At 43.8% G+C, this 21,051-nt stretch overlaps 1 protein-coding gene across 1 annotated transcript; it reads right to left on the bottom strand.

Moving 5' to 3' along the window:
- Positions 1-1,031: 1,031 nt before the first annotated feature.
- Positions 1,032-10,794, bottom strand: APOOL (apolipoprotein O like). Its single transcript, XM_044306171.1, has 9 exons — positions 10,738-10,794; positions 8,314-8,418; positions 8,099-8,218; positions 7,270-7,324; positions 6,262-6,360; positions 5,183-5,274; positions 4,911-5,027; positions 2,482-2,629; positions 1,032-1,293 (listed from the first exon to the last, which is right to left on the bottom strand). Exons 1-9 carry the CDS (start codon positions 10,747-10,749, stop codon positions 1,196-1,198), a joined length of 846 nt encoding a protein of 281 aa, XP_044162106.1. The 5' UTR covers positions 10,750-10,794; the 3' UTR covers positions 1,032-1,195.
- Positions 10,795-21,051: the final 10,257 nt, after the last annotated feature.

Below are 21,051 nucleotides of genomic sequence, written 5' to 3'. Positions count from 1 at the left end.
GAGGGAGCTCACTACATACAGATTATACAGTCACCACTAGAGGGAACTCACTACATACAGATTATACAGCCACCACTAGAGGGAGCTCACTACATACAGATTATACAGCCACCACTAGAGGGAGCTCACTGCATACTGGGTTATTATAGAGTTCAATGCATACGGCTTGTTTGCCGTGCTGCGGCCGGCCCCCATTATAGCGACTTCCGGCGGCATGGTGGACTTGCGGTAGCACAGATATGGCAGGCTGTTCCCCTGCAAGAACAGCCGGCCGGAAAAGGCTACCGTAAGTGTAAGTGCCTTATCCAACAGTACAAATGCCCCTCCCCCCATGCCGGGGCCCTCACACTTATTCTGCTTACCTGGCTCCCTGTGCCACTTCTGGTCCCCGCATTGCCGCTGCTTCTCCCCGTGCTCGACGAAAACAGTGAAGGGTGGGAGCAGCCAATGGCAGGCGGTGACGGAGACAAGCTTCCCTAGCGTCACCCACGTGGGGAGCCAGGTAAGTAGAATTAGTGTGATAGGCTCGGCATATGGGGGGGCATTTGTTAGTGTTGGATAACCCCTTTAGGGAAGAGCCTTCTCTGGTCGCTTATGGTCAGAAGGGTTGGAATTTTCATTTCTGCAGGAAAATCTGCATTGAGATCTTGTCACAATCAGCAGGTGTTAAGATTTTTTGTGGATTTGCTGCCGATTTCACCCTACGTATTGCTGAATATTTGTTACAATGTTTCAGTGAAGGTCAGAGCGATCAGTTTGGAATCCAGGACGAGAGATGTGTGCCGTTATGGTGTTCAGCTCACAAGGCATTGTCTCCACTGATACACTGTAACAACCCATCACCACGTTTAGATATAAACATTCACTGCGAGTAAGCAGAAACCATGAGATCAGACAGGAACTGTGAACCTGCAGGACTTTACATCAGAGGACTGAGCTTCAGACACAGATTCTTCGTGGTGAGAAGGGACGTGTCGTACCACGAGGACGGGCCACGGCGCCCGCCATCAGTAATGATCGGATCCATCACGGTGGGAAATCTCCGATTTATTTTATCAAAAGTAAAGCACTTGAGTAAGAAGGGTTAGAGAAAATCCCAGAGAAGCTGTGGGGCCTCATCATAGATGGGATCTGGGGGCCACATCCTTATCACACACAGGATCCAGGGCCACGCCCTCATCAGATGTGCAGTCTCTCAGGTTCTGGTGCTGTACAGATCCACATCCTCTGGGTTGGACTGCCCGTGGTCCACAAGTTCTGGTGGAGGCCGGAACTTCACGTCACTTGGCTGCTCTGTAATGAATAGAAATACATCGGGTTACACAAAGCAGGACGACCATCTACAGTATATACACAGGTGGGACCATATACAGTCGCTATATATATATGCAATGCTCCTTGTGTAAAGCAAACCCAGAACTGGTGTGTGTTTATAGGGCAGCTGTAACAAACACCTCCAATCTCATCTCACTGACTGGACTCCAGTTGGCTGACACCTCACTGCAATTAGCTCTTGGAGATGTCATTAGTCTAGGGGTTCACATACTTTTTCCACCTGCACTGTGAATGTTTACATGGTGCGTTCAATAAAAACATGGTAACATTTAACTCTTTGTGTGTTATTAGGTTAAGCCGACTGTGATTGTCTATTGTTGTGACTTAGATGAAGATCAGATCACATTTTATGACCAATTTGTGCAGAAATCCAGATCATTCCAAAGGGTTCACATACTTTTTCTTGCAACTGTATATGTATGATATTTTATATATATATATATATATATACACACACACATACACATACATACACACACACACACACACACACACACACACACGCTCCCCCTTTGTCTTCACAGTTCTGCTTGCTGTCAGCGAGTGGAAGCATTCTTCCAACACGGTTGAAAGCCCATGAGGCTGTACAGGGGTTGTGTAGTGGGTTAATATTGATCACCTTTACTCATCAATAGCAGATCGGCCTCGTTGTAGAGGTGTCGCAGAGTCATTAATGGGCCACTAGCAGTTTGAATGGGCCACTACCCATTCAAACAGCTGATTGGCAGGGGTGCCAGGAGTCGGACCCCCACCGATCTGATACTGATGACCCACCCTGAGGATAGGGATCACTATTAACCTACTGCCCGTCCCTTTAAAACCTCTCCCAATTCAGCGCCTGATACCCGCTATACTCACTGGTATAGCAGAGGGTGTCAGCTCCTTTGCCTGCTGCATACAGTACTCCAGAGCTGCAGTCACTATTCTGCTGGCTATTTACACTGCATTATGGGGTTCAAGGATGTCTGTACCTTTAATGTAGAAATCCCTATAATCGTCAGACAATAGTCACACGATCGGTAATAAAACCGCAAATGGCAGCAAAGGGCAGAAAATTGTGGATATTGGGAACTGTGTGTTGACATCACAAACCCTGACAACCTGTCCTGCAGGGGTTCCCCTCCCCCACTGTCATGGGAAGTTTACCTGTGGGGACACTTGTGGTGCTGGGTTCTCCTGGGTCTGCAGAGGATCTGTTAGGAGGCTCAGGCGAGGCGGGCGGTTCCTGCGCCTCTTCTGCACTGGGTCCTGCATGTGACGTCTCTGCTGCACCGTCCTCTTCTCTCACAGCCTCCTGTCAGGAACATGAGCGATAGCAAGAAAGGTACAGAGACTGCGAGCAGCAAGGGGATCGGGACACGAGGAATAAGGAATACACTGATGTATAGTGATCACTGCTCCCTATACTGTGGAGGAGATCACTGCATATAAATGTGTCTCCTCTACTGACGAGCAGACGATTGTCGGGAAGGAACGCTTCTGTATGGGGACGAGCCATGGCATTAGTGATCACTGCTCCCTATACTGTGGAGGAGATCACTGCATATAAATGTGTCTCCTCTACTGACGAGCAGACGATTGTCGGGAAGGAACGCTTCTGTATGGGGACGAGCAATGCCATTAGTGATCACTGCTCCCTATACTGTGGAGGAGATCACTGCATATAAATGTGTCTCCTCTACTGACGAGCAGACGATTGTCGGGAAGGAACGCTTCTGTATGGGGACGAGCCATGGCATTAGTGATCACTGCTCCCTATACTGTGGAGGGGATCACTGCATATAAATGTGCCTCCTCCACTGACGAGCAGACGATTGTCGGGAAGGAACGCTTCTGTATGGGGACGAGCGATGGCTTTAGTGATCACTGCACCCCATACTGTGGAGGAGATCACTGCATATAAATGTGCCTCCCCCACTGACGATCAGACGATTGTCAGGAAGGAACGCTTCTGTATGGGGACGAGCCATGGCATTAGTGATCACTGCTCCCTATACTGTGGAGGAGATCACTGCATATAAATGTGCCTCCTCCACTGACGAGCAGACGATTGTCGGGAAGGAACGCTTCTGTATGGGGACGAGCGATGGCTTTAGTGATCACTGCTCTCTATACTGTGGAGGAGATCACTGCATATAAATGTGCCTCCTCCACTGACGATCAGACGATTGTCGGGAAGGAACACTTCTGTATGGGGACGAGCAATGCCATTAGTGATCACTGCTCCCTATACTGTGGAGGAGATCGCTGCAAGTAAAGGGGCCTTAAGAATGCTTTTTTTTTTATAATCTTTTTTATTGTAATTTTCAATTACAGTTCCTATAAATAAAAAGGTATAACAAGTACAAGTCATAAAATATATATATATAACATTAATATTGAGACACAGGTGTAACGTATATTGCACGTATTTTATAAATGTTCTATATATTTAGTTTCCTTGGGAGTTTTTACATTTTTCTACATTACACCATTTTGTGTGTTGGAAGATTTTCTATTTCGTCTGTTTCAATAACAGTTTTCCATTTTTTAAAGAGATAGTTTATCTTTGTTACTCAATGTCTCTATTCTCTCCATAGACACCACGCATTTCATTGGGGATATTCCCTCTGAGGTTGGGGGCTGACTGGTGTATCCAGGAATACCGATCCATCTCGTGGCTAATAACAGTGGATCATTTGGACTGGTGTATCCAGGAATACCGATCCATCTCGTGGCTAATAATAGTGGATCATTTGTGAGGTTCGATTCCTCCGTCTTGTCTAGTTGTGCAGTTATTTTCCAGTCTGCTTCTATATATTGTTAGATGTTTTGAATGTTACTTCATGTCCATAATCCATGTCATAGGTCAGTGTTTGATGAGTTACATTTGGGACATTTTGTTATTCTTTTTGAATTTTTTTGAGATGTTAAACCCTAGGGGATCTATCACCACATACCTCCATGGTAACCCAAGTGCGGTGTCAGTTGTGCACACGTCTCCTATTCAAACACTGTTCCCCCATCTAGAACTGTGCCCAAATTTCTGATAAATCTGTGATTTTGTGATAAGCAAATTGGCTGCTTTGTGCAACAAGGGCATCACAGTTGCACTTTGAGCCCCGCTCCTTATTGCTGCCCGCCTCGCCAGCTTTGAGTGACAGGGCGGGAAATGTAATGACATCGTTACTATGGTAGAAAAAAAGACACAAGTCCATCAAGTTCAACCAAAGGATGGGTGGGGAAGTGACTTTAGGAAAGGGGAGTGAGACCCAGACTCCTACACATTTGCAGAAGTGTTAATGTTATTTAGAAGACCCTGCGAGTGCCGGAGCTGTAATGCACGTGGACCGATTCCTGAAGCGCCACCGCATGTGAGAGAACACGGCGCTAGACGAGATTACATGGGCAGCAATAAGGACTGGGTATTTTGGTGCAATGGTGATGCCTCATTGTAGCCAATTTGCATACCACAAAATCATGGATTTCTCAGCAATTCGGGCAGCGGTTGGGATGGGGGAAGAGCGTTTGGATCGGAAACGCTTGGATTACTTAGTATGTGGTGACTGATGGTGTCCTTCTCCATCTTGATTTACCTTTGCTTCTGTTGATGGGGCAGGAATCGCTCTGTCTTTCTGAGGCTTCGTTTTCCATAACGAGCTCACGGCGTCGTACGTCCGATGACCTGCGCTGTATAACTTCTTACCGGTGACCTGGTGCCAGAAAACACAAGGATCATTAAACATTATTTACTGCAGAGATCATTCCGTATCTGCTACAAGAATGGCCCTTTACACTGACAGCAAGCAGAGATCTCGAAAGCACCACCTTTATCAGTCCTAGAACAAACCCTCCATAAAGTCTTTACCTTGGCAAAAATGACTGTTTGTGCCGGATAACAGATGGACGCGCCGAGGGCGCCCAGACCCAGCGGGTAAGCGACCTTCTTCAGTCTGGAGCCTATGATGAGGAGGGCACAAAGATCAATTAAGATACTTGGTAACCTTCATATGGATAACAAATGATACAATGTAACCAGCGTCTGCGATTAACGCTTTATTGCCTGGTTAAATGTGTACATGAACTACCAAGGAAAAAGTTGAGACGTCTGGAATCTGCCTGGTTGCTCCAAAGGTGCATCCATAACTGTTACAGGAGCGGCCTATGGCCACCACTGCTCTACTCGCCCGCTCCGGGCTCAGGCTGGCCTCTGCCCCCTCCCGATGAGGGCACTGGTTCAGTGCCGAAACTTGTAACCCCAATAGAGCTTCTCTTCACTCTTTCTGAAGACCTCTCAGCACCAGCGGTTGAGTCTCCACTTCCCTCTGCTTGTTCATGGGATAGCCCTCTTTCTTGGTGGGCCCGGCCACCAGAGTAGCGCTGTCCCTCCATGCAGGCCGCAGACAGCTCCATGCCCTTCTCTTTCTGCCTGCAGGATGCATGCACCCCTCATTCGGCTTTTAAAGGGCCAGCATACGCACACTAAGCTTCACCAGCAAATGGTGGGGGGTTACAGGGTGAATACCGGGGGACACTTCAATAACACCCTTAGCAGTAGCCCCAAGTAAATCTGTGTGAGTGTGGATCCGCACCCAATAACACAGATATCCAGCTGAACGCACTGGGCCCCACCTAATACCTTGGGAAACAAATGACAGAATGACAGAGATTTCAGGGGCGGGGGGTCCTTAGCTCACCTTTAATTCCTTGTATGCTAAAAACCACTATATAATCACCTATTCAGTTTGGGAAAGCTGGGTGGCAAACATGGCTGCCAGTGCACCTCTCACAGCAGTTTTCACCAGCAGTAAACACTGAGATAAGGATGCATTTCTGGAGGGTGGGCACAGGGCAGGTGGTTTACCTCTGCCCGCAGCGTTAGGTCTAGTACATCTCCACTGCTCCTGGTTGACTACCTCCACCAGAGATTTAAAATACAACAATTACCTTTTCTGGCTAAAACCAAGCCGGCCAGTCCACTGACTGAAATGATCCCCACTCGTGGCAGAAATTCGGGGGGCGGGTTCTTCAGATAGAGGTAACTATCTGGATGAGAGGGAAAAAAGACAATCAGAGAGCTTGCAGTATATATCAGATTGGCCGACAGCCATCTCTACTGACCACCGCACACATGCATGCTCGGCGGATAAAGGAGGCACCGCGCTGCACAATAGTCACATAGTACTGCCGAAATCGGTGGGTTTGGCCGCCCCACATCTAGAATGTGTGACCAGCTTTAGGCCCCCACATGATGTCCAGAAAATGTTTATCTTCATTTAAAGAGGTCGTTCTGTAATCACAGTGAAAGCAGTGGTTCTGGAAAGATGTATGCACTGAGGATCTTCAATCAAATTAAAGGGGGCGTCCGGGCTACAGCCTCATGACAACTTAAAGGCGTTTTCTCATCTCAGACATATGCCCCCATTAGCTTATAGGTGCGGGTCCCACCGCTGGGACCCGCACCTATATCGAGAATGGAGCCCCGAAAGTGAAGGAGAGCGCACTGTGCATGCGCAGCCGCCCTCCATTCATTTCTATGGAGCCGCCGAAAATAGCAGAGCGCTGGTTCGGCTATTGCTGTCTGCCCCATAGAAATGAATGGGAGCATGGGCTGCACACTCCCATTCACTTCTATGGGAGAGGCGGGGATTAGCGCTTGGTGGTGGACGGACCCAGGGATATCTGGGGTCCTCCAGCCACAGCTCCCCGCTCCGTTCTTGATACAGGTGCAGGTCCCAGCGGTGGGATCCGCACCTATAAGACAATGGGGGCATATCCTAGCGATATGCCCCCATTGTCTAAGATGGGAATACCCCTTTAACAAAAATGCAGTAAAACCTAGAACAATCCAAAGCCTTTGAGATAAGAGCAAACACAATGACTGGAAGCTCTGCCATAGTCACTCATGGTAAATCAAAGAGCACTCAATGTATCTACAGCCGACACAGCACTTACCTCTCCCAAACTGTACGGTTTCTTCCACTCCATTCCTGATGGAGATGCAGGCATTCTATAGAAAGCAGAAAGATACAAAGCAACCAGAACATAAAACCAACTCCCCACCCCCTTCCCCAAATTTCAAGTCTACTGATGACTGGGACATAAGCAAGTCCAGCTCTGACCATCAACTTACAGATGACATATGGAAATAACATACATGACAATATTATCCTGTGTTACCAGAGCTGCACTCACTATTCTGCTGGTGCAGTCACTGTGTACATACATTACTTATCCTGTACTGATCCTCAGTTACATCCTGTATTATACTTCAGAGCTGCACTCACTATTCTGCTGGTGAAGTCACTGAGCACATACATTACTTATCCTGTACTGATCCTGAGTTACATCCTGCATTATACTCCAGAGCTGCACTCACTATTCTGCTGGTGCAGTCACTGTGTACATACATTACTTATCCTGTACTGATCCTGAGTTACATCCTGTATTATACTCCAGAGCTGCACTCACTATTCTGCTGGTGCAGTCACTGTGTACATACGTTACTTATCCTGTACTGATCCTGAGTTACAGCCTGTATTATACCCCAGAGCTGCACTCACTATTCTGCTGGTGCAGTCACTGTGTACATACATTACTTATCCTGTACTGATCCTGAGTTACATCATGTATTATACTCCAGAGCTGCACTCACTATTCTGCTGGTGCAGTCACTGTGTACATACATTACTTATCCTGTACTGATCCTGAGTTACATCCTAAGAGCGATCACGGGGGGTGGACCCACGCAGTCAGCCCGTTATGGGGGGGGGGGGGCTCTTACCCGAGTCCAGGTGACGGCCGGCCACACGGCTTTTCTCGCAGCAGAGAAGGCGCACTGCACGCGACCCGGCTGCGCCTCAATGAACCTCAATTCTTGGAGGGGAACAATGTAAACTGACAACTGGAAAGAGAGCAGAGGGGCAATGAGTGGGGACCACCCTGCGTACACCACAGCCACCCCCATACACCCTATGGTGCACACTGCGCCGCGGATACCTGCCGGGGGTTCACACGATCGCCTTTTGCTTCACGTTCAGACACAGCATAGAGGCCGTAAGAGGAGGCGAGCAGCCCGGCCGGAACCGCCGCCAGCTTCAGGATCTGGGGGCAAGAAAGACAGCAGTGACCGGTAGACAGATATAGGGGTACCACAGTGACATGGGGGTGCAGCAGTGACTGGTGTATAGACAGATATGGGGGTGCAGCAGTGACTGGTGTATATATATATATATATATATATATATAGATATGGGGGTGCAGCAGTGACTGGTATATATATATATATATATATATATATATAGATATGGGGGTGCAGCAGTGACTGGTATATATATATATAGATATGGGGGTGCAGCAGTGACTGGTATATATATATATATAGATATGGGGGTGCAGCAGTGACTGGTATATATATATATATATATATAGATATGGGGGTGCAGCAGTGACTGGTATATATATATAGATATGGGGGTGCAGCAGTGACCGGTATATATATAGATATGGGGGTGCAGCAGTGACCGGTGTATATATAGATATGGGGGTGCAGCAGTGACCGGTGTATATATAGATATGGGGGTGCAGCAGTGACCGGTGTATATATAGATATGGGGGTGCAGCAGTGACCGGTGTATATATAGATATGGGGGTGCAGCAGTGACCGGTGTATATATAGATATGGGGGTGCAGCAGTGACCGGTGTATATATAGATATGGGGGTGCAGCAGTGACCGGTATATATATATAGATATGGGGGTGCAGCAGTGACCGATGTATAGACAGATATGGGGGTGCAGCAGTGACCGGTGTATATATAGATATGAGGGTGCAGCAGTGACCGGTATATATATAGATATGAGGGTGCAGCAGTGACCGGTGTATAGACAGATATGGGGGTACAGCAGTGACCGGTATATATATAGATATGGGGGTGCAGCAGTGACCGGTGTATAGACAGATATGGGGGTGCAGCAGTGACTGATGTATATACAGATATGGGGGTGCAGCAGTGACTGATGTATATACAGATATGGGGGTGCAGCAGTGACTGGTGTAAATACAGATATGGGGGTGCAGCAGTGACTGATGTATATATAGATATGGGGGGTGCAGCAGTGACTGATGTATATACAGATATGGGGGTGCAGCAGTGACTGATGTATATACAGATATGGGGGTGCAGCAGTGACTGGTGTATATATAGATATGGGGGTGCAGCAGTGACTGGTATATATAGATATGGGGGTGCAGCAGTGACTGGTGTATATAAAGATATGGGGGTGCAGCAGTGCCTGGTGTATATAAAGATATGGGGGTGCAGCAGTGCCTGGTGTATATAAAGATATGGGGGTGCAGCAGTGACTGGTGTATATAAAGATATGGGGGTGCAGCAGTGACTGATGTATATATAGATATGGGGGTGCAGCAGTGCCCGGTATATATATAGATATGGGGGTGCAGCAGTGACTGGTGTATATATAGATATGGGGGTGCAGCAGTGACTGATGTATATACAGATATGGGGGTGCAGCAGTGACTGGTGTATATACAGATATGGGGGTGCAGCACTGCCCGGTATATATACAGATATGGGGGTGCAGCAGTGACTGATGTATATATAGATATGGGGGTGCAGCAGTGCCCGGTGTATATATAGATATGGGGGTGCAGCAGTGACTGGTGTATATATAGATATGGGGGTGCAGCAGTGCCCGGTGTATATACAGATATGGGGGTGCAGCAGTGCCCGGTGTATATACAGATATGGGGGTGCAGCAGTGCCCGGTGTATATACAGATATGGGGGTGCAGCAGTGCCCGGTGTATATACAGATATGGGGGTGCAGCAGTGACTGGTGTATATATAGATATGGGGGTGCAGCAGTGCCCGGTGTATATATAGATATGGGGGTGCAGCAGTGCCCGGTGTATATACAGATATGGGGGTGCAGCAGTGCCCGGTGTATATACAGATATGGGGGTGCAGCAGTGCCCGGTGTATATATAGATATGGGGGTGCAGCAGTGCCCGGTGTATATACAGATATGGGGGTGCAGCAGTGCCCGGTGTATATACAGATATGGGGGTGCAGCAGTGACTGGTGTATATATAGATATGGGGGTGCAGCAGTGCCCGGTGTATATATAGATATGGGGGTGCAGCAGTGCCCGGTGTATATACAGATATGGGGGTGCAGCAGTGCCCGGTGTATATACAGATATGGGGGTGCAGCAGTGCCCGGTGTATATATAGATATGGGGGTGCACTAGTAAGTTATACGGACATATCATAGAGGAGGGAGCTGCCAACTTCTACAGTGACAGCACTACAAGACCCAGCATGACCAGCACTGTTCCAGGTATACGAGCCCATCAGGACAACCAGAGCCGCCGCCCGCTCTTCTCTAGGACCCGGCACTCACCTTGGACACCATGGCGGCGCCCTCCGCCTCCTCCTGTGCACAGCGGGTCAGTACGGAGTCCGGCAAGGACCAAAACTCCTAAGAGCGCGGGCGCATGAAGGTCACGTGATCTGGATACTTCTGTCACTGCTTTCTACACTCTTTGTGGTATAATATACAAAGATCCCTATATGATCTGTATATACTGTATATATAACACCGCTCTCTATATAATGTACACATAACCCCTGTATTATATATGATCTGTATATACTGTACATATAACACCGCTCTCTATATAATGTACACATACCCCCCTGTATTATATATGACCTGTATACTGTATATATAACACTGCTCTCTATATAATGTACACATAACCCATGTATTATATATGACCTGTATACTGTACATATAACACTGCTCTCTATATAATGTACACATAACCCCTGTATTATATATGACCTGTATACTGTACATATAACACTGCTCTCTATATAATGTACACATAACCCCTGTATTATATATGACCTGTATACTGTATATATAACACCGCTCTCTATATAATGTACACATAACCCCTGTATTATATATGATCTGTATATACTGTACATATAACACCGCTCTCTATATAATGTACACATACCCCCCTGTATTATATATGACCTGTATACTGTATATATAACACTGCTCTCTATATAATGTACACATAACCCCTGTATTATATATGACCTGTATACTGTACATATAACACTGCTCTCTATATAATGTACACATAACCCCTGTATTATATATGACCTGTATACTGTACATATAACACTGCTCTCTATATAATGTACACATAACCCCTGTATTATATATGACCTGTATACTGTACATATAACACTGCTCTCTATATAATGTACACATAACCCCTGTATTATATATGACCTGTATACTGTATATATAACACCGCTCTCTATATAATGTACACATAACCCCTGTATTATATATGACCTGTATACTGTACATATAACACTGCTCTCTATATAATGTACACATAACCCCTGTATTATATATGACCTGTATATACTGTATATATAACACCGCTCTCTATATAATGTACACATAACCCCTGTATTATATATGACCTGTATATACTGTATATATAACACCGCTCTCTATATAATGTACACATAACCCCTGTATTATATATGACCTGTATATACTGTACATATAACACCGCTCTCTATATAATGTACACATAACCCCCTGTATTATATATGACCTGTATATACTGTATATATAACACCGCTCTCTATATAATGTACACATAACCCCTGTATTATATATGACCTGTATACTGTATATATAACACCGCTCTCTATATAATGTACACATAACCCCTGTATTATATATGACCTGTATATACTGTATATATAACACCGCTCTCTATATAATGTACACATAACCCCTGTATTATATATGACCTGTATACTGTATATATAACACCCCTCTCTATATAATGTACACATAACCCCCTGTATTATATATGACCTGTATACTGTACATATAACACCGCTCTCTATATAATGTACACATAACCCCCTGTATTATATATGACCTGTATACTGTATATATAACACTGCTCTCTATATAATGTACACATAACCCCTGTATTATATATGACCTGTATACTGTATATATAACACCGCTCTCTATATAATGTACACATAACCCCTGTATTATATATGACCTGTATATACTGTATATATAACACCGCTCTCTATATAATGTACACATAACCCCTGTATTATATATGACCTGTATATACTGTACATATAACACCGCTCTCTATATAATGTACACATAACCCCTGTATTATATATGACCTGTATACTGTATATATAACACCGCTCTCTATATAATGTACACATAACCCCTGTATTATATATGATCTGTATATACTGTATATATAACACCGCTCTCTATATAATGTACACATAACCCCTGTATTATATATGACCTGTATATACTGTATATATAACACCGCTCTCTATATAATGTACACATAACCCCTGTATTATATATGACCTGTATACTGTATATATAACACCGCTCTCTATATAATGTACACATAACCCCTGTATTATATATGACCTGTATACTGTATATATAACACCGCTCTCTATATAATGTACACATAACCCCTGTATTATATATGACCTGTATACTGTATATATAACACCGCTCTCTATATAATGTACACATAACCCCTGTATTATATATGACCTGTATACTGTATATATAACACCGCTCTCTATATAATGTACACATAACCCCTGTATTATATATGACCTGTATACTGTATATATAACACCGCTCTCTATATAATGTACACATAACCCCTGTATTATATATGACCTGTATACTGTATATATAACACCGCTCTCTATATAATGTACACATAACCCCTGTATTATATATGACCTGTATACTGTATATATAACACCGCTCTCTATATAATGTACACATAACCCCTGTATTATATATGACCTGTATACTGTATATATAACACTGCTCTCTATATAATGTACACATAACCCCTGTATTATATATGACCTGTATATACTGTACATATAACACCGCTCTCTATATAATGTACACATAACCCCTGTATTATATATGACCTGTATACTGTATATATAACACCGCTCTCTATATAATGTACACATAACCCCTGTATTATATATGACCTGTATACTGTATATATAACACCGCTCTCTATATAATGTACACATAACCCCTGTATTATATATGACCTGTATACTGTATATATAACACCGCTCTCTATATAATGTACACATAACCCCTGTATTATATATGACCTGTATACTGTATATATAACACCGCTCTCTATATAATGTACACATAACCCCTGTATTATATATGACCTGTATACTGTATATATAACACCGCTCTCTATATAATGTACACATAACCCCTGTATTATATATGACCTGTATACTGTATATATAACACTGCTCTCTATATAATGTACACATAACCCCTGTATTATATGACCTGTATATACTGTACATATAACACCGCTCTCTATATAATGTACACATAACCCCTGTATTATATATGACCTGTATACTGTATATATAACACCGCTCTCTATATAATGTACACATAACCCCTGTATTATATATGACCTGTATACTGTATATATAACACCGCTCTCTATATAATGTACACATAACCCCTGTATTATATATGACCTGTATACTGTATATATAACACCGCTCTCTATATAATGTACACATAACCCCTGTATTATATATGACCTGTATACTGTATATATAACACCGCTCTCTATATAATGTACACATAACCCCTGTATTATATATGACCTGTATACTGTATATATAACACCGCTCTCTATATAATGTACACATAACCCCTGTATTATATATGACCTGTATACTGTATATAAAACACTGCTCTCTATATAATGTACACATAACCCCTGTATTATATATGACCTGTATATACTGTATTTATAACACCGCTCTCTATATAATGTACACATAACCCCTGTATTATATATGACCTGTATACTGTACATATAACACCGCTCTCTATATAATGTACACATAACCCCTGTATTGTATATGACCTGTATACTGTATATCGGTTGGACGGTATGTATAATGTACAGATAAATTGATACAGTATTTGTAGCTTCTTCCCCTATGTTGTATCTATAGATCCTGCTGTATCTGCTCACTATACTGTAGGGTATATTTCCAGGGTGGTCCCCGGACCGCCTCTGCCCTCCGTCTGGTCTGTACAGGATAATGCTTCCATTTCCTCACAGGTTTCCTGTAGTAAAGCTTTGTAGTCATTGTTGCCTATAGCAAACACTCATAGTTAAGCTTTCATATCAACCAATCAGAGCTCAGCTTTCTTATCAACCTGTCAGAGCTCAGTTTTCATATCAACCAATCAGAGCTCAGCTTTTATATCAACCAATCAGAGCTCAGCTTTCTTATCAACCTGTCAGAGCTCAGTTTTCATATCAGCCTCTCATAGCTCAGCTTTCATATCAACCAGTCAGAGCTCAGCTTTCATATCAGCCAATCAGAGCTCAGCTTTCATATCAACCAGTCAGAGCTCAGCTTTCATATCAACCAGTCAGAGCTCAGATTTCATATCAGCCAATCAGAGCTCAGCTTTCATATCAACCAGTCAGAGCTCAGATTTCATATCAGCCAATCAGAGCTCAGCTTTCATATCAGCCACTCATAGCTCAGCTTTTCTTTTACCACAGCGGTGTGAGATGTGAATGTGGCCCTCGTCCTCCTCCTGTCCTCTTCGTGGAGGGCATTATAGTCGTGTGAGTGCGTCCTTCATGGGGATTCCATGAGGGATTGTGAAGGCCGGTGTTCACACACGTGTCCAGCCAGCAGTGACATGCTGCTATCAGGTAAGTCCGCCATCCCTCCATCATTCTGTGCCACTCTCAGCAGTTCCCGTATATACTGCTGGGCCACCCGCTGTGACATGGCGGTTATATAGTATCCAGGACTTAAGCCTCTGGAGCGCTTTTTTTTTTTGACCAATGGGTTTTCACTTCAATACAAAGCTGCATTTGCGGCTTGAGGTTTTTGGCACAGATCTGCACCAGAAAACACATGGGCCCAGATTTATTATTAGCTCAAGTCAAAATAGTGGAGTGAAAAAGTCTAAACTTTTTGCGCAATCACTAAAACTGCGCAAAAATTTAAGACTTTTATTGGCGCTGCGCTATGCTCGCTAGTTTTCTGAAAGTGGGCGTGTTTTATTATGTAAATTAATCTCTAGACAGATTTACTATTGCGACAATTTAAAAAGTCACAAAAAATTGTGCAAAAAAATGCACAATTTCACTCCAGTGAGGACCATGCTTATCTTATGCGACTTTTTTATAGAACGTGCGACTTTTTCCTAAAGACGCGCGACTTTTGTAAAGCTGCTTACTGACTGATAAACTGATACCGTCAAACCACATTTATCACAGTATTAAAGGACCATTCATAAATCAGACTTTGGACATATGTAAAAGTGGAGTAAGATGTAAGGGTAATGATAAATCTGGCCCATGGACTTAGGCCTCATGCACACGACCGTTGTGTGCATCCGTGTCCGTTGTTCCGTTTTTCGTGATTTTCTGCGGACCCATTGACTTTTAATGGGTCTGTTGAAAACTCGGAAAATGCACCGTTTGTCATCCGCGTCCATGATCCGTGTTTCCTGTCCGTCAAAAAAATAGGACCTGTCCTATTTTTTGGACGGACAATGGTTCGCGGACCCATTCAAGTCAATGGGTCCGTGAAAAAACACGGAGGCACACAAGATTGTCATCCGCGTCCGTGATTCGTGTCCGTTTTTTTTACTATCATTTTCAAGGCAAACTTAAATTAGATTTTTTTTTCACTTTTCTGGTCTGGTGATCATCCAAAAATAAAGGAAGACACACGGAAGAAAAAACGGACACGGATCACAGAACAACGAAACCTCGTTTTGCGGACCGTGAAAAAATACTGTCGTGTGCATGAGCCCTTACATGGGGCTGTTTTTTTCAGCTTCCCATTCATTTCAGTCGGAGATTCAGCCGCTGAGCTATAAGGAGTGTTTATCATGTCAGAGAGCAGAGATAAGGAGCCGCCAGGTGACGTAACAGAGTGAAAATTCAGATCCTGCTACTAGACAGAGGCTGCAAAAAGACAATGGTTCAAAATCTTTTATAAAGGTTAACTAAAAAAAATATTTTTAGCTCAAACGGAGTGCAAGGTAATAATTTTTAAAAATGCCCCCTTAGGTGAACGTAGCCTTTAAAGACGCCAGCAGCGTCGGGGTTGACGTGATGACGTAGGTGTGCCCCGCCACGCCGCGTGCCCTACTTGAACAAGCTGAGCGCTGGCGGTGCTCTCTGTAGCCGACTGATGGATCCCGGCTGGGGGGTTGCGCTGGCATAACGGATCCTTGGTCGGTGCTTTGTGGCCTGATGGTGCGCCTGGCTTCTTCTGGCTTTTGTTGGCCTTTCCGTCCCTCGCTACTGGTGGACCTGCAAGTGGCCTGGTGTTCTTCCCCGCTTCCATGCCTAACCCGCCTCTCCTCTGTGTGATGGATATGCCTTCGCACCCCTCCTGCTGATATTTAGGTATCGGTGGCCTCCCTGCAGGGCTCCTAGTGTTGCTTCTGGCCCTGCTTCTCTGTTGACTGATACTGGACCGGTGTCGGAGCTCAAGGAATGAACTGCTGCTGTATTCCTGTTGTATACAGTATGAAGATTGGCCAGAACTGTCCAGACTGGGCTTGTTTTCTTTCTTTTTTATAATACTGCTGAACCTGATAATAACTCCCCCTGAGTAATACGAAAACTTTGGTTCGATGGGCTTGTTAAGGTGGTGACAAGAGCAACCAGGGGGAAGGGAAAAATACATAAATGATTTGCCTATTGTTGAATCTGCCCCACTAAAAGAAATTTTGGTGGCGGTTAAAAAAAACGGAGAACTAATACAAGATATGTCAATGCAGCTTGGGGCAATCCAGACGGATGTGATTCTGATAAGTGAGGACGTCTCCAAGATAAGAGACAGAGTTACAACCATAGAGAAATCTGTGGGGTCCTGGAGACTGAAATCTCCTCCCGGAGTATGGATGCTATTACCCTTAAAAAACTGTGGTGGATCTGGAGGACAGGTCGGGGCGATGCAATGTGAGAATTATAAGTCTGCCTGAAGGTACAGAAGGAAAAAATTCCGCTGAAATGATACAGACCTTAATCCTTGAGACATTTGGACGGAACATTTTTCGCCATTATTTTTTGTGTAAAGAGCACATCGTGTCCCAGGGGGAAAACCTATCCCGGGAAGGCAGCCGCGGGTACTTCGGGATCTATGGTGGATAATAAACATTGGGTAAGACCCCCATTTAGATGAAATCCCCATTGGATATCTATAATGGATAATCACAAAATGATGGAACAGGAGATTGTCCGTTTTTTGGGTATTAATTACAACACAGCAAATACTCAATTGGTATGGGACGCCTTTATGGCCTTTAAAAGGGGCTTATTTGTTAGTAATATTTCCAATTTAAGAAAGGGGTACGGTATAAAAGAGAGGGATTTAAAAGAACTAGTGGTAGGCGCTACAAAGGAATTTTCCAGGAATAAAACAGAAGAAAATAGGGAAATTATGGAGAATGCAAGCCAGGCGTATTCCGATTTTCTTCTAGATAAGGCCCAGCAGAGGCTTTTGTTTAAGGGACAAAAATATTTTGCTGAATCAGGCCGCCCTGGGAAATTGTTGGCTAGGATGATCTCGAATAAGGACCAAAAAAAAGAGATAGTAAGTATCCGTTCACCTGAAGTATTAATTATAAAAGATCAAGAATCTCTAAAAGGAACCTTTGTTAAGCATTTTGTGGATCTATATAAATCAGATAAGAATATTTCAGATGAAATGATGGATGTATATCTGGATTCCATGTCTTTACCAGTCCTAACGGACACTCAAAGAGGATTTCTCGATCATGAATTCTCCCTGCAGGAGTTGGAGGCTGCAATAAAGGCAATAAAACTCCTCCCCTGGTTCAGATGGATTCCATATGAATTCTACCGTAAATATAGGGAGGTCATTCTCCTGTGTTTATTGAAGGTATTAACGGAATCAATGACATAATGTCACAATCAGTGTGTGGGGGGGGGGGGGGGGGGGTGAGGAATTCACACTGAACACAGGAGGGAAGGGGAACAGTACCTGGGCCTGGAAACTAGGGAAGAAACAGGTCACCTCCTAGACAACCCTAATCTGGGCCCTGACTACCTATCAATATGAATAGACCTTGAAGGTAGGACTATTCATAAGCAGGATACCTAGGCCCAGATTTCCCTATAAGGCCCTGGAATAAGTAGAGGACCAGAGACAACCCATTCCTCCCCAGATGGACGAATGGAAGTCTCTGTCTCTGGCCCAGATACAACAGCAGGGAATATAACAAACACAAACAAACGCAACACTTTACTTCTGTAGAGGTGGAAGAACAGGAACACCAGAGATGACCTCACACCAGCTCAGCCAAACCCAAATAAAGCTATCTACCGCATAGTCAGAAGGGAGGGGTCAGACTATAAAGGGTAGAAGTGATGACCACTGAGCAACAGCTGAGAAACAGGAAGTGGTCATTAACCCTATCAACACTGAATCAAGAGAAATCAAGGAGGCTGTTAGATTCCTCCACGCTCAGGCAATTTCCTTGATTTCCTGACATCAGTCACCTGAGGGTCCGTGACACAGAAGCCGTAATAATATTAATATTTAAAAAACGCAAGGACCCCCTAGATTTGGAGACATATAGGCCGATTTCTTTATTGAATACTGATGTTAAGCTTCTTTCAAGGCTAGCTAAGGTTATTACATTACTGATACATTCTGACCAGAATGGTTTCATTCCCAATAAGGGTACGCATTATAATCTGCATTACCTGTTTCCGAATATACAATCTCCCGGGGGGGTCTCCCAATCCATCCTGTCTCCTGATGCCTCCAAGGACTTTGATAGGGTGGAGAGGAGATTGGAGTCAGGTTTATAAACAATGTTAAACTTTTGTATAAGTCCCCTAAGGCTAGGTTGAATATTAATGGGAGTTTGACAAATAGCACTGTATTGAATAGAGGCACCTGTCAAGGATGCCCCCTCTCCCCATTACTATTTGACATTCATATCGAGCCTCTTGTGGCTAGGATAAGGCAAGACTCTGGGATTGAAGGGTTTGGGACACTGGGAAGGGAGGATCATATTTCTTTATATGCAGATGACATATTTTTTATACAGAATATTAATATTACACTCCCAAGAATTATTCAGATAGTTACATTTGCCCGTAGACAGACTCCAGCTTTCCAATGAGGGACCCTTGAACATTTTGAAGATTTCTGACTCCTTTGAATATCTGGGTATGATGATATCTCCTAAGATTGAAGATTATTTGCAGCTTAATCTGAATCCATTGACAAGTAAAACGAGGGCTAAAATGGCGACGTCGCTCAGACTTCCTTTATCTAGAGCCGATAGAATATCCCTAATCAAGATGGTGATTCTACCCCAGTTCCTATACATTCGTAGGAATTCCCCAATATGGATTGAGGATAGATTTTTAAAATTAACTGAGAGAATTATTAATTATCTAATTTGGGGAAGAAAACTTGTAAGACTTAGGCCTGCACACAAACGTATTTGTTCCGTTCTGTGCATTGGGAACCGCAATTTGCCATCCCCAATGCACGGGCAACCTCTGTGCGCCCGCCGGGACGGATCCAGACCCATTTAACTTGAATAGGTCGGCATCCATCCGTTCCGCAAAAAGATAGAGCAAGTTCTATCTTTTTGCAGGACGGAAGTACGGAACGGAACCCCACGGAAGCACTCCTTAGTGCTTCTGTAGTGTTCCGTGCTTCCGTTACGCACCGTTCCGTATCTCCGGATTTGCGGACCCATTAACCACTTCAGCCCCGCTAGCTGAAACCCCCTTCATGACCAGAGCACTTTTTACACTTCGGCACTACACTACTTTCACCGTTTATCGCTCGGTCATGCAACTTACCACCCAAATGAATTTTACCTCCTTTTCTTCTCACTAATGGAGCTTTCATTTGGTGGTATTTCATTGCTGCTGACATTTTTACTTTTTTTGTTATTAATCGAAATGTAACGATTTTTTTGCAAAAAAATGACATTTTTCACTTTCAGCTGTAAAATTTTGCAAAAAAAACGACATCCATATATACATTTTTCGCTAAATTTATAGTTCTACATGTCTTTGATAAAAAAAAAATGTTTGGGCAAAAAAAAAAAATGGTTTGGGTAAAAGTTATAGCGTTTACAAACTATGGTACAAAAATGGGAATTTCCGCTTTTTGAAACAGCTCTGACTTTCTGAGCATCTGTCATGTTTCCTGAGGTTCTACAATGCCCAGACAGTAGAAACACCCCACAAATTACCCCATTTCGGAAAGTAGACACCCTAAGGTATTCGCTGATGGCATAGTGAGTTCATAGAACATTTTATTTTTTGTCACAAGTTAGCGGAAAATGATGATGATTTTTTATTTTTATTTTTTTCTTACAAAGTCTCATATTCCACTAACTTGCGACAAAAAATAAAAAATTCTAGGAACTCGCCATGCCCCTCACGGAATACCTTGGGGTGTCTTCTTTCCAAAATGGGGTCACTTGTGGCGTAGTTATACTGCCCTGGCAATTTAGGGGCCCAAATGTGTGAGAAGAACTTTGCAATCAAAATGT

Source organism: Bufo gargarizans, chromosome 9, assembly GCF_014858855.1.
Source record: "Bufo gargarizans isolate SCDJY-AF-19 chromosome 9, ASM1485885v1, whole genome shotgun sequence".
Lineage (NCBI taxonomy): Eukaryota > Metazoa > Chordata > Amphibia > Anura > Bufonidae > Bufo > Bufo gargarizans.
The sequence above is the reverse complement of the archived record's forward strand: the minus strand, read 5'-3'. Positions and strand labels throughout refer to the sequence as shown.

Excerpts from the sequence above, each read along its gene's own strand:
- APOOL (XM_044306171.1), bottom strand. Across the intron at positions 5,028-5,182 it reads AAACAGTCATTTTTGCCAAG|GTCACCGGTAAGAAGTTATA; the intron begins GTAAAGACTTTA and ends TTCTGGCACCAG. Across the intron at positions 2,630-4,910 it reads CCCCATCAACAGAAGCAAAG|GAGGCTGTGAGAGAAGAGGA; the intron begins GTAAATCAAGAT and ends TGTTCCTGACAG.